Here is a 14,888-nt window from a genome sequence, read left to right as displayed (position 1 = left end):
CCAAGTGTGTCTCCCTCACGGGTTACAGTGCCTGAAATGCATACAAGAAACATTTCACTTGAACTGCCTTTGGTATACGGCGATGTTAAAATGCAAATGGCACCCTCCAGAGGGAAGATACAGCTGTTAATACTTAAGAGTCAGAACTGCACTGGAATCCTGATTCCGTGACTAGTCATATGACCTTAGGCAGGTTGCTAGTTCTCTCTGAGCCAGTTTCCTCTTCTGCAAATGGGAATAATAATGGATGACTGTGAGAGTTAAATGAGATAATGCATGTAAAGTACAGAGTATAAACGTTCAATGAACAGCAGCTGTTATTAATTAGCCTTAGGGACGGCAGGACCCCGAGGGAATACATCTAGGGCTAGGACATTTGGTTTGAGGGTATAAGGAATATATATATATGAATAAAGTGAGGTCCCAGGACCGAGGCAAAATCAAACTGAGCTTACACAAACCTTCCAGCAAGGAAAGTATAGCACTACTCAGGATGCAATGCTCTGACACTGGGAGTGTTCAAGCAGAGGCTGGGTGCTGGCTACCCATCAGGAATAGTCTACCCCAGGGCTTCTCAAACTTATGTGCATGTACAAGTCACCTGGGGATCTTGTTAAAACGTGGGTTCTGACTCAGCAGGTCTGGGGTGGGACCCAACATTCTTCATGTCTCACAAGCTCCCTGCTAATGCTGATGCTCCTGATCCACAGACCTCATTGTTAGCAGCAAGGCTCTGCTGCAGTTTGAAAAGAAATCACAGCGAGACAGAGGGATATGATCGGAGAAAGCCATGGAGTTACCCAGACAAGTCCCCACGGAGGGGAAGGACTTTGATGCAGTCGTGATGCGCAGTCTGGCTCCTAGCTTTGTAGGCTTTGAAATTTGATTGGTGGTATAACCAGAGACCGGGCTCCTGGGGACTGACTCACACTTCACCAAATTCGCAAGAGACCAATACATACGCCAGAATGCCAACTGATTAATTTATAATGAGAAGTATAACTTCCAAGTGGACCAGATACTAGTGTTTGCTGATCAGTGCATTATCTCCCTGTAGGCATATTTACATGAGGCACTAAAGGATAATAAGGTTGCTTGGTGAGAATGGACTCATAGCAAGGGGAGTTCATAGGATGATTTTAACGGTTCATCGTCTGATGCCTCCATCTCCACAACTGGGCTAGACCTCCATAATAGTGCTGTGGGGGTGAGCTTCCTCACTAGTCCCTCAGCCTCCGGTCTTGTCCTCGTACAACCCAGATGCTCTATTTAAGCTTAGGTGTGACAACAATCATTTATTTGCTCCACTGACTTTCATATAAATTCACAATTTAAAACTCATCATTGCAAAATGCTTAAAATACAGAGACAAGTTGAAAAAAATAGTACAGTGAGCACCTACAGACCCACCATCTAGACTCAACAGTTACCATTTTGCCATATTCACTTTGAGTGTGTGTGTGTATGCAAGTACATACGCAATGAGTTGACACTCTCTAGCACAACTTGCTAAACTCTTCATGTTCTGGCATAACCTACTTGACCAGCTTCACTTCCCCTGGCTTTCCCTTTGCTACTTGCCTCCCAGCCATACTTGACTAATTAACATTAGTTCCCTGAAAGCTCCTGGTGTTTTCAAGTAATAGACTATTGCCTCTGCCTCAATATCCTTATTCTCTTTGCTTGATTAACTCTATTTGTTCCTAAAAACTCAGCCACACCCATGTTGCCATAGTACTCCATGTTTTTCTCAGTCATAACATTTATTAAACTGTGCTGTTATTATCTGTTTACCTCTCTGACTTGCCTACTAAACTGTGAACTCATTGAGGGCAAGGGCAGGGACTTTTTTTTTTTTTTTTTTTTTTTGGTCTCTGTGTACCTACACCTCGCCAATGGCTTGCGCTTGGTAGGTGTTCAGTAATCAGAAAATCCAACTGCCCACCAGACAGTGCTACCTAGTTACATCATAGGCACCTCAAGAGCAACAGGTCTACACTGAGCTCATCTCTCCTCCTACCCTTTCTACACATTTAAAACCCTCCTCCCGACTGAATGCCATCCAGTCTTCCAAGCCAAAAACCTCAGAGCAATCCCTAATTCATCCCTCTCTTTCATCCTCCAAAATACATTTCCAATCTGTCCACTTCTCTTCATCTCCTGGGTCTGGGCTGGGCCACCTTCATCTCTCACCTGGAGCACTGCCAAAAATCTTCTCTCTGGGCTCCCTGCTTCTAGTCTTGTCCCCTCCAATCTATTATCCACAGAGAAGCCATAATGATCTCTCAAATTCAGATCTGATTATATTACTCCATGCGTAAACCCTGATTGTATTACTCCTTGCTTTTGGATAAAGTCCAAACTCCCTAGCTTTACCGAAAGGGCTATCAAGAACTGACCTCTGTGTACCTGCTGAACTTTATGTCTCGTACTCTGGGTTCCAACCCTTTTGTGTTTACAGAGCCTGTAGTACTTGCTGTCTCCCAACATGGTCAGTTTCATGCCTCAGTGCATTCATTCCCTTGTGTTATTCTGGGCCTTGGAAGGCTAACCGTCTCAAGCTCAGCACAGGTGTAACTTCCTCTGGGCAGCTTTTCCTTACTTCCCAGTCTGGGTGAGGTTCCTCTTTTCTGTTACCCATTACTGCCCTGTGCACACCTCTGTCATAGCATTTGCACTATGTACATATAGCACTCTATACTGCAACTATCAGTTTGCTTGTTTGTCTCATAAAAGCTAATTCGGGAATTCTTTTGACAGCAGAGTTAATGTCTTACTTGATTTTTTTTTTACCCCAATGCTTAGCCCATGGCTGGCATACAGTTGAGGTGGCGTAAATATTTAAGATTGGATACTAACAAATATCTGTGTAACGGTCATTTTTGTAGATGCGTTATAACAGATCTCTTTAATTTTAAACACAGTGTTTCTTTAAAGTACAATATAGTTGATTGCCATGCAGGCAATATTTATTGAATTTTGAGTGTTTTTCGCCAACAAATTCAGACAATTTCTGGAACTGTACCATTTCTTAGAGATGATCGATCCTACCCTTTCTTTTTTCCCTAGGTAATTTTTATCCCGGAGATTAACATCCTCAGTAGTTGGGGGTGCCATGCTATTGGCCTCCCATACCAGCCTTGACCTCTAATATAATGTTCTTTTCAGTATATAGGGTTTATGTTTCACAGAACTGCCCATTTATTTGGATTCTACGGGCTGTTTAGTTATGGTGTTAATTTTCCTCTAGGTTTCTCTCAAGCCATAAGAGTATCAAGTGAAGAATTGTCCCATGCTTAATCTTTGGGAATAATATTGATTAACTAAATGTTGGGCCAAGGACTGAGGGGACTGATTGATTGGGAATTTAACAAATGCTGGGCTGGATAAAGTGAATTATATCCCTTTTAACTGAAAAAGTGGCTAAAACATCCTGAACATCATTTTCTCTGATTTTTATCTCAAAGTGACAACTTTAAGATTATTTAAAAGGTATGGTGGGGTCCCTGACCCTGTTTAGTAATAATAGTATCTAACAGATATATTTTTTACACTCTGCTAAGCACTGTTCTCAGTGCTTTACACGTATGAACTCATTTAATCATCTGAACAACTTTATGAGGTGGGTAATGTTATTATCCCCATTTTACAGATGATGAGGAAACTGAGGCACAGAGAAGTAATTTCCCCAAGGTCAAAAGTTATCCCTTGCTGTCATAAAACAGGTGTATTAATTCAGTTCAATCCAATGCATATTTCTGGAGCACTTATTAAATGCAGTAATTGACTGGGTAGATAAAACTTGTACACTTAAAGGAAGGAGGAATCATAATGCAACAGTGCCATGAATGAATCGCCGAGTCAGGGTCCTTTCAGTTGGTGGGAAATGGGGAAGGGTTGTGTAGTTAAGGTCAGGAATGGTGCAGATACAGAGATTTGAGTAAACCTGGTTTGTGGAAGATGAAGAAAAGAGGCTTAGTTTTGAGGTGTATGGAAACGTTATTAATTCTTTTCTGAGGACTAAGATTACTTTCAGAAGGGGCTTCTGATGTAGTCTATTTAGCATGAGGTAAGCGTTAAGAAAATACCCAGGTATGACGCCTGTCTGGAGCAGGAAAGGAGAAAGGTTTTTTTTTTTTAAAAAAAAAAAAAGTAACAACGCGCTTTTCCTGCCCCTCCCCCCCCCCCCGACTCAATATGAACAGCTGTCCCCAGCACCAAAAATCCCTTTGACTCCAACTCAGACCCTTCGGATCTGTGCTTTTCAGAAGTACTTTCACATTCTGGCACCTTAAGCCTGAAACAGTCTTTAGGCAAATGTTCGGAGGGAAAAACCCATTCTCGCAAGGCAAAACGGACTCGGATCCTACCGGAGAGCTTTTATATAAGGTCGCAGATTCTGTAGTTCCCGGCCTGACCATCTTTTTAGAACACGCCACGACACACCTGGCCGCACAGCCTGAGCGCCTACCCTAACGCCTGCCCATCCCGTTACCCTTTTAAGAGGCGGATCCCGCAGTGTCCTTTCCTCCCTCCCTGCCACCTCTACCCCCAGCCGCCTGGGCGGAGCTTCTTGCTAAAGCCCCAGAGCCCGACGCGGCCGCGGCAGGAGCGGAGAGCAGAGGACGGGAGCTGCGAGGAGCTGCATCTGCCGCAACCGCTCGGCCCGACGCTACGTGCCTCGCGGCTCCCACCTCGCTCCCCGCGCGCGCCGGCCCCTCCCCACCTGGCGCGCACCTGGGCCCGGCCGGGGTCCTGCCGAGAGCCGGGAGGGCGCGGGCCAGGGGCCCTCGGGAACCGCAGAGCGCGCGCGCCATGGGGCCGCCGCCCGGGGCCGGGGTCTTGTGCCGCGGCGGCTGCGGCTTTTCCCGATTGCTGGCGTGGTGGTTCCTGCTGGCGCTGAGCCCCCATGCGCCCGGCTCCCAGGGAGCCGAGGCAGTGTGGACCGCGTACCTCAACGTGTCCTGGCGGGTTCCGCACACCGGAGTGAACCGCACAGTGTGGGAGCTGAGCGAGGAGGGCGTGTACGGCCAGGATTCGCCGCTCGAGCCTGTGGCTGGGGTCCTGGTGCCGCCCGACGGGCCGGGGGCGCTCAACGCCTGTAACCCGCACACGAATTTCACGGTGCCCACGGTCCCAGGGGACTGGGGAAGCACCGTGCAGGTCTCTTGGTTGGCCCTCATCCAGCGCGGCGGGGGCTGCACCTTCGCCGACAAGATACATCTGGCTTACGAGAGAGGGGCGTCTGGAGCCGTCATCTTTAACTTCCCGGGGACCCGCAATGAGGTCATCCCCATGTCTCACCCGGGTGAGTGCAGCTACTACATTGCGCCCCATCAGCCCCCTGCCGAGGCCAGTTTTTGTTCTTTTTTTGTGGCTTTTTTTTTCTTTCTTATTTTCCTCCGTGCTGTCTTCCCCCTATCCCCTTGCTCCGAAGGAAAGCGAGTGTCCTTTCTGTCCCCACCGAGTGGGGCAGGGTCCTCTCCTTCCCGAGATTTCACCCTGCGCGGGGGGTTGGGCGAGAAAATCCTCCAGATTTTGCCTGGCTGGGGGGAAAAGGGTAAGGCAAACCGAGTGCGGAGGCTGGCAACTCGAGAAGGACTGTTTGGGCTCTTTGCGTCGCCTTTTCCTGGTGTTCCACAAGGGTGTCTTGCCCTGGCTGCTTTGGTGGTGGGCACTGGCTTTGAAATAATGACTGGAGAGAAGGCGGCCTGGAAATCCCTTCCTCACACTTTCCATGATTAACAGACTCAGGCCCAAGGCAGGGTTTTTCCCTCTTCTCTCCCTGTTTTTCTCTCCATGTTTCCTAGTATCAGGTTCGAGATTGTGTTACTGTACCCTGTTAACCTCATTGCAGTTTGGGCAGAAACTTTGCCTAGTTCTTGGGCTCTTCTCTGCCCCCGGGGGTCTCGGGTCCCAAGTGATTGTCGGTATCAGTGCTTTTGTTGGCCTTTGAAAAATCCGATTTAGGTTATTGAGTGGCGAAACAGGTGATTAATGTTACTGAAAAAAGAGCTTTGTGCATGAGGGTAGCAAAGGCCTAGACTTTGGGGAAAAAGTAATCTGGGTGCGTCTTCAGTTTGTGGAGATGTTGTGGGTTACTGTTTTTCCCTGTTCGGTGATTCTTCCAGAAACCTTATTTGTGATTAGGTAGTCTTAGCATATGTATGATCCTAAGCCCCAAAGGACAGAGGAAAAAAAAAATTGGGTAGAAGGGAAGGGACACATAATAGTAGTATATCATAGTTGTTGAGAGCTGGGGCCCAAGTCAGACCTTGGTTAAATTCCGGCTCCATTGCTAACTAGTCCTGTGACCTTCGGCAACTTATTTGAAGCTTTGGAGTCTGTGTTCCCTCATCCATCAAAAGGGAAGGAACTAAGAAAGAACTACTCCCACAGGTTTGCCTTGAGGATGAGATGAAATAATGCCTGTAAAGAGTTTAACACATCATCCTTCTCAGTAAAGCCTAGCTGATAGGATTAGCCTTTTAGGGAGTCACTGGGGAGATGAATCTGCTTATTTAAGTGCTAGAGGTTTTGCGTTTTTCTTAAAAGCAGTGGGTTTGGCCCTGCCTAGAGAGAGCATTCACATTGAGTGGCTGGGTGGTATAATGGAAAGAGCACTGAACTGGAACTCAGGAGATCGGAGTTCTTTTAGTCCCTTCTGTACCTCTAGCAGCTTTGTGACCTTGTACAAATTACTCACTAGCCAAATAATAATAGAGAGGTAGAAGGTGGAGGCCAAATTGGCAGAGTGTGCAGAGGCAAAAGCGAACTAGATGAACTCTTAAGATCCCTTCCAGCTCTGAACTGCTGTGATTCTTAGATGTGAATGTCTGTTAAAGGAGCAGCTGTATCTCTCTTGGTTGATAATTCATTGGTTAGAATGAAATTACTTTTTAAAGCCTAATAAAAATGACAGTGAAGGATTTGGTAAAATTTAAAGTCCTTACATTTCCATTGGCTACGTAAATGCAAAGGTTTGACTTTGTCTCCTCCAAATGAGATTCATTTGCATGGATGATTGGGAAATGAAGAATACCCTTTAATTAAAGTTCCCGTTTAGAGTGCTTTCATCCTAATTCTGTTAAGAATATAGGCTTATATTTGTCTGATGGTTTTGAGGGACAATAAAATTAACTTTTGTTGAGCTCCCACTGAGTGCCAGGCACTCTACATACATCTTTCTTGTATGTTATTCAGAGACCATATGGTGGACTAGGAAAAGCACAGGCACCGTAGTCAAGAACGGGTATCAAATTCTGGTTTTACTACACAATAGCGTTGTGTCGTTGGTCAGGTTCTTTAACTTTACTGAGACTCCGCTTCTGCCTCCGTAAGATGGAGATACTTACATTGCCATGATTCTTAAGGATAATAAATCTAAACCACCTAGCAGATAATAATTACACTCAATTAAAGTTAGTTATTACGATAGGTTAATGCTAACAAGATGCAGAAAACATACAGATAAATGTTCATGCAGCTGTCAGTTTGAATCTAATCATGGCTGTTTTGTTTTAGGATACTGTATAGTAATAAAGCCCTAAATATTGACCACTTAGCTAAATTACACTCAGAAAGGTATTTGAGGACTTTAAAATTTCTTCCGGACATGGTAACTATAGCAAACTTTACCATTAGGGTAACTAGCCATCAAAAAACTAGCTGGTTACTTTAAGTATAGAATCACATTTCCTCCGTAAACTCCTAGAGAAACTAACTGCTTTTCAACACAGGGGGAGAAAATCACTTTGCATTTCATGCACGTGTGTTGTTGAACATTTGTTCCCAAAGTTCTGTGTGTTTTGCTTTGTTCATTCCTGAGTAAGCCTAGGGTTCATTGTAATCTCTGATCAGAAACAACTTATCCGGGATCTTCGTGGCAAAGAGGTGGGATTGAGGTTTAAGTGTTGATTAACTCAATGTGTATTGGCTTGAATTATACAAGGCCACCAAATGTTGAAAAGCCGTTGCTGTCCTAGGTGTTTATGAAACCTCTCTTGACCCACTCTCAGCAGAGCCTGTGCTTGAATTGTTTGTTCTTTAAGTTTATGCTGAACATCCATACTCTCGCCTATCACAGGCCTGGGAACATGAAGGAAGACCCGTTTCTTTGAAGTAACAGAACTAACTGGTTTAGAGCAGTTGCTTTAAAACTTTTGTTTATTGGAGAGAAACTCCACTTTAAAGAGCATTCAGTTGGGAAAATGAGGCTTTTTTTTTTTAAAGATTTATTTATTCGAGAGAGAAAGAGAGAGAGAGAGGGAGCACCAGCTGGGGTGGGGGGGGGAAGGGCAGAGGGAGAGGGAAAGCAGGCTTCCCGCTGAGCGGGGAGCCAGATGTGGGGCTGGATCCTAGGACCCTGGGATTACAACGTGAGCCAAAGGCAGACGCTTCACCCACTGAGCCACCCAGACACCCCGAGGCTGTTTTTATATATACCAAAATGTCACAGGAGGTGGTTTTAGCCTTGCATCAACCAATGCGGTTTGTTCCCATACCTCGTTTTGGTTGCAAAGTGTCCAGAAAATCCTGATTCACACGGATAAATAATTGCATATGATAGATGTTTATTAACAGTTTGTCTTGCAGTCTCTGGGTATTTTTCCGTCAAATTGATCCAGAATCCTGGAAGAAAATTAGGAGAAATTTTTGGTTTCCAAGGTTAATCACTATTCATATAGCTTATCTTAAGTATGAGAATGAAATAAGCAACCAAAACTGAGAGTAAGCATGAAAGCCATGTAAAATGTAGGATTGTCACAGTGAGACACGCTACACGTGCTATTGTGCAACTAACTGTTCTGCTTTTCCAAGGCAGATGGGCCTGAACCTTGCATGCTGTCTAATTGAGCACAGCCCACGGGTTGAAGTGCTATGGGTACTTACTTGTACAATTTTCCTTGAGTCAATATGCGCAGACATGAATTAATTGAAAGAGAGCTACAACCTTTCTAATCCATGACACATTTACAGGAACTTGAAACATATTCAAAGGCATGACAGGAGAAGCATTATTCCTGAGGGCTGTTAAAACAAACAAAAAAAAGTGAATAAACCAAGCAGTTTAAGTCAATGATTTGGTGGTCTCCGATGGGATGTATAAAACGGTTGCTTTGTATACATTGTTGAAACATCTTAAGAGGTTGGGCTCTGCCACTTAAACTACAGAACTTCCTCGACTTCCGATGGGGTTACGTCCCTGATAAACCCATCGTAAGTTGAAAATATTAAGTCGAAAATGTGTTTAATAACGCCTTAACCTACCGAATATAGTTTAGCCTGACCTACCTTAAACGTGCTCAGAACACCTACATTAGCCTAGAGTTGGGCACGATCATCTAACATAAAGCCTATTTGATACTGAAGTATTGACTGTCTCGTGTGATTTATTGAATGCTGTAATGAAAGGGAAAAACGGAATGGTTGTATGGTACAGAAGGGACATAAATGTACAGATTGTTTACCACCATGACCGCTTGTCTAACTGGGCGTCCCCGGTGGCTGCCACTGCCCAGCATCCTGAGAGCGGATCTCCTGCAAATTGCTACCTCCCGAAAAGATCAGCGTTCCAAATGTGAAGTACAGTTTCTACTGAATGCATTTTGCTTTGATGCAGTCATTAAGTTGAATCATCGGAAGTCAGGGACTTTCTGTATCTTTAAAATCTTAGGCCAGTCATTTTACTTCTTTAAGTCTCTGTTTTCTCCTGTGTAGGATGGGCATAATGATAATCTTGCCACATAAGATCGCTGGGAGGGACACCTGGGTGGCTCAGTCGGTTAAGCGGCTGCCTTCGGCTCAGGTCATGATCCCGGGGTCCTGGGATCGAGTCCTGCATCGGGCTCCCTGCTCAATGGGGAGCCTGCTTCTCCCTCTCCCTCTGCCTGCCGCTCCCCCTGCTTGTGCACGCACGTTTTCTCTCTCTCTCTCTCTCTCTCTCACAAATAAATAAAATCTTAAAAAAAAAAAAAGATCTCTGGGATTAAATGAGATAATGCAAATACAGTGTTTAACACAGTGCCTGGCATATTGGAAGCTACTAAAAAAGTGTTTGTATGACAATTAAGATAGTTAAATGTATTTTAAAAAACAAAAATGGAATCTGATGTTGGTAGTACATAATTTGAAGATGAAGAGCCTGGAGTACTTCAAAGTCCACATTACCTAAAATGCTACCTTCAACACTTTAGGAATCGGGTGAGCCGACTGAATTCTTTACAAGAAAATGATCTTTGGGCCCACCTGTGTTTGTCATTCTTTTTTCATATAACTACTTCTCCCTCAAGCTACCAATCTTCTCCTTCACAGAGGACTTTGAGATAATATTTTACACTGATTTATCACCACCCAGTCCCTTGTCAGCCACATGACATTTAATTGTTAGTCTGCTTTTTTTTCTAGGATGTTGACTTTGAAAAGAACCTTTTTAAATAGAGAGGTTCCAAAGAGGATGAGAAGAGACTGGGTGGTGATGATTTAGCAATGTAAAGTACTGGTTCAAAATCAATTTCTAGATACATCCTTTTTGATATCTCTGCAGTACTGTATTTAACACTGTTGACCACTCCTTTGAAATTCTCCCAAGCAGTCTTTTGTTTCTCTTGCTTCTCTTTTGTTTTATTTCTGTTATTTTATTAATTCATTCATCCAACACCTCTTCTTCCTTACATTCACGCTCAGGCCACCAGCAGCCCCACCTCCGATGAATAACTGCCACGTCCAGATGATTCTATCACTTTAAATCTTCTCACATAATGTCCCCTTCTCCCTTTCAACTGTTATTACCCTGCTTTTCGTTCCTGTGTCTTCTCATAGGAACAAATGCTTAGGCTTCTAATTGGTCTCCACCTCCAGTCGTTTCTTCCCGCCGTTCTTCCACATATACCACTGGCACACAGCTCTGATCACGTCTATGCCATTACTTACGAATTTTAGACTGTATTTCCCAGCATGGCACATGAGCCTCTTAATCTGGTCCCAACACCCTTTCAAAGCTTTATATACCTCCTCTCTCATGTTGACCCCTAAATGCCCTCTGTCCTTTCCCATTATCATTCCTTTGTTTGTACTGCTTTTCCTCCATACCCTTTTCTTCCCAGCTCTGCTAGCCAAAGATTTACCCATCCTTCAAAACCCAACACAGATGCCTCCTCATCTTTGAAACCTTTCTCAATTCCTTCTTTTCCTCTTCCCACCACAGCCCACACCAAAACCAAAATAATCCTTTTGTTTTGCTCTCATGGCACTCCATGTCTTATAGTACTTTTTGCATTTTGCTGGTAGTTATATGTTTACTTCTCTTGCCTTCCTACTGGACTGTAACATTTGATTAATTTTCATCTTCCTCGTGGGAACCTTTGTACTGTATGTGCTCTAAAAATGCTTGTTGGGTTGCTCTAAGTACCCAAGAATGCAAAAAAAATACCCAGGAATGCCAGAGGGTCATAAGATTCACTAGAAAAGTATCTAATGGGGAAGGGGATTAAAGTTCAATTCATTGAGGGGCGCTTACGTGGCTCAGTCAGCTAGGCGTCTGCCCTTTGGCCCAGGTCATGACCTCAGGGTCCTGGGATCAGGGCTCCCTGCTTAGCGGGGAGTCTGTTTTTCTCTCTCTGCTCATGTTCTCTCTCTCCCTCGGTCTCTCTCTCTCTCAAATAAGTAAAATCTTTAAAAAAAAAAAAAAGTTCACTTCACTGAGCTTTTATCAAGGATCTATTGTATGCATACTGTGCTTCTTGCCTGAATATACAAAATAATTAAGGTAAAGTAGGAGGAATAAGAGTGTACAAATGCTTCCAGATTGCAAGCTCCCTAATTTTTATGGTGATCACCATCATAGGCCAGTTTATAGGGTTTTAATGATGAAATGACCTAGGTAACAGATAGTGAGAATGAGTATTTACATTGAACTTTCCCTGTTCTGCTTTTTGTTTTGTTTTGTTTTAAAAACTTGGTTTACACCAGCATTCAATTTATGTCTCCAGTTAAAATGCTTCCATTGAACATGTTGGTGATATGTGGAATTCCATTACATACAAACCTTAAAAAAAAAAAAAAAGAAATACAGCTCGATCAGCAAATTGTTTTTCTAAGCACATAAAGAACTCCACGCCCCCCTCAGTCCCTGGAAGATGTGTTATCTCCTACAGAATGCCATATTTAATCTCTGTTCCCAGGCTTAAGTGGAGTAAACAGGGGAGTATCAAAGACATTTTCCATGTTATTTCGGATGATAAAATTAATCCTACCTCTTGCGGAAAACTTGGAAAATACGGAAAAGTATAAAACTAAAAAGCTATGCATAATTCCACAATTCCATTAAAATTCTTTCTTGTCTCCTTTTTCATGTATAGATAGGGTTTTATATCCTGCTTTGATCATAATGGTTTTTTAATGAATATTAATGTAGCATTAAAATACAATTTAAAGGGCGCCTGGGTGGCTCAGTTGGTTAAGCGACTGCCTTCGGCTCAGGTCATGATCCTGGAGTCCCGGGATCGAGTCCCGCATCGGGCTCCCTGCTCAGCAGAGAGTCTGCTTCTCCCTCTCCCGCTCCCCCCTCTTGTGCTCTTTCTCTCTCTCACTCTCTCTCTCAAATAAATAAATAAAATCTTTAAAAAAAAATACAATTTAAAGAAAAACATAAAAATCTATAGATATAAGCATTTTAGCATTTTGGGGTGTTTTTGTTACCATTTTCTCCTTTTGCTCTGCATATGTATTTAAAGAATTATAAATATATACTGTATGTACGATTTTGTATCCAACTTGTTATTGTAAGCATTTCCCCATGTAATTAAAAATAGAGGATTTCCTTATAAGTTGAAGGAGGTAGTTTTTGACTGGGGGGTTAGGGATCAAGCTTCTCTTTCATTAACCAGCAGAAAGAAAGTGCAGAAATGGTGACAGGGAGGGGTATGAATTGGAAAATTTAAAACAAAAATATGCTCTATAGAGCTTTACCTAAATGTATACTTCTGGCCATAAACGTGATCTGGTCTAACCCATATGCATTGCCTGTTGTGGCCTTGATCTTTTGAGAGAGGTTTGATCACCATGTGTGCTTTTAGCTCCTCTTCTCCCATGATATTCCTAGAGGTGATGTCTTTGTCACAAATGAGGTTTGCACCTAGTTTCCCTGTTGCTTGGTTAAGTAGCACCTTATTGGCTAAAATGGCTTTTCGTTTTCACGATGGCCACTGAACTGTACACTGTTGTTGGAGTTTTGCCCAGAGTTTACTTGAGAGGGTATCACAAATATTATCTGGGGATGAAGAATTTTCGGTATATGCAAATTTTGTTGAAGTGTAACGTACGTACCAAAGGGGTACAGAAATCATTAGTCTGTAGCTCAGTGGATTTTCACAAAGTGAACATGCCTGTGCAGCGAGTGCCTAGATCAAGAAACAGAACCATACCAGAAGGCTGGAAGACTACCTCACACCCCAAGATGAAGAATTTTTGAAGTTTGTGTCCTGAGGGAGTGACCTCTTGTTAGCGTGTGGTAGGAACTGAGTCACCCACAGAAACCATCACCTTGCTGCTCTGGAGCTAGTTACCGGTGGTGATCCTCAGCTGCGTACTGTAGGGGAGTGCTTTCCAAGCACAGAGGACGTGCACTTTTTGATGCAGTTACCAAGCCAGTTCAGAGTTGCCACATTTTGCTGTTAACACCCACTTTGGAGCCCAATGAGCAAAGCAGAGCACAAGGGCTCTTTGTTGTTGTTCTATTTCCTGTTCTTTTTTCTCTTTAAGCTGTATGTATGTCTTTCTATATATCAGGGCACATGCTTGCTGCTTGAATTTACCCATAGGCTTGTTACAATATTGATTTCTTTGGAAAAGAAAGTTTGGTGATTCATGCCTGACTTCATGGAGGCCGTTAGGTTCAGAACCTAGTCGTGATTTACTTGGTTTTAATGCTTGAAAGCTCAAGTTAGCTACAAATCAGTGACTTTAAATTAACCCTATTTATTTTGAGCTTTTTTGAAAGAAGATGGTCTAGAACTCACTTGATGATGATGATGTGTTTGTGTGTGTGTGTTTCTCTCAAGATATTAGTCATTATCGTTTCAGATAAAATGTTGAAGTAGCTTAGTGAAATGCTGCCTGCAACTAAAAAGTCTTAGCTTAAATGTTAACCTTGACTATTTCCGGTTGGTAGAATTATGGACGATTATTATTCTTTTCATCATGTTTTTCTGTGTTTTCTGAATTTCCTATGCTGAATATATTTTATACTTGTAATCAGAAAAAATCAGTTACTGTTTTTTTAAAAACCCAAAAAAATTCCTATAGCATTGATAATCCTAAAGAAAGCATTAATAATGTGACTATAGCAACAATAGGAACAAATCATATCTGATAATAGAAATGATTTACAGACTATTATGAAAATTTAAAGAATTCCTTTGGCCTTTTGAATATACCTAACCCGTATGATTATTAATGTGGTCCTTTCTTGTTAACACTAATTGGTTTCTTCATATGTAAAATAACCTTGAACACCAAAGAATTTTAAAGACTGACTTTTCCTATTTTAATATGAACTATTTCTCTTTATCCTTTGTATCACTATTTATGTATTCCCCCTCCCCCCAGCCCCCCACCCCCGCTTACACATACACACACCTCTCACCTTTCTCGGTATTTTTGTTTCTTTCCCATAAGAAGCCTGCTTCCCCTCACTTGCCCCCTTCAATATCTGTTCTTTTCAGTACTTATAAGAATAGTGCTAAGTTTAACAGCTTTGTATGAAGAATTCGATATATTGGCAATTCTTACCTATGACACACTGGGTTCATCTGATGACGGTAGTTTTTGTCATTCAGGAAAAGAGGAAAATTTGTTAAGAGTAAGGGCAGAGGAGAATCATGGTGTTC

At 42.9% G+C, this 14,888-nt stretch overlaps 1 protein-coding gene across 1 annotated transcript in view; it reads left to right on the top strand.

Annotated features, from left to right (window-relative positions):
* The first annotated feature begins 4,389 nt into the window (after positions 1 to 4,389).
* Positions 4,390 to 14,888, top strand: part of RNF128 (ring finger protein 128) — a 47,044-nt gene continuing 36,545 nt past the window's right edge. Inside the window, exon 1 of the mRNA XM_081809276.1 lies at positions 4,390 to 5,308. Within this exon, the coding sequence (XP_081665402.1) occupies positions 4,816 to 5,308 (493 nt within the window). The 5' untranslated portion in view covers positions 4,390 to 4,815. The remainder of the gene's footprint in view (positions 5,309 to 14,888) is intronic.

The sequence above is a fragment of the Leptonychotes weddellii genome, chromosome X (genome assembly GCF_054177405.1).
Source record: "Leptonychotes weddellii isolate Sample4059 chromosome X, ASM5417740v2, whole genome shotgun sequence".
Taxonomy (NCBI): Eukaryota; Metazoa; Chordata; class Mammalia; order Carnivora; family Phocidae; genus Leptonychotes; species Leptonychotes weddellii.
This window is presented reverse-complemented; position numbering and strand designations above follow the sequence as displayed.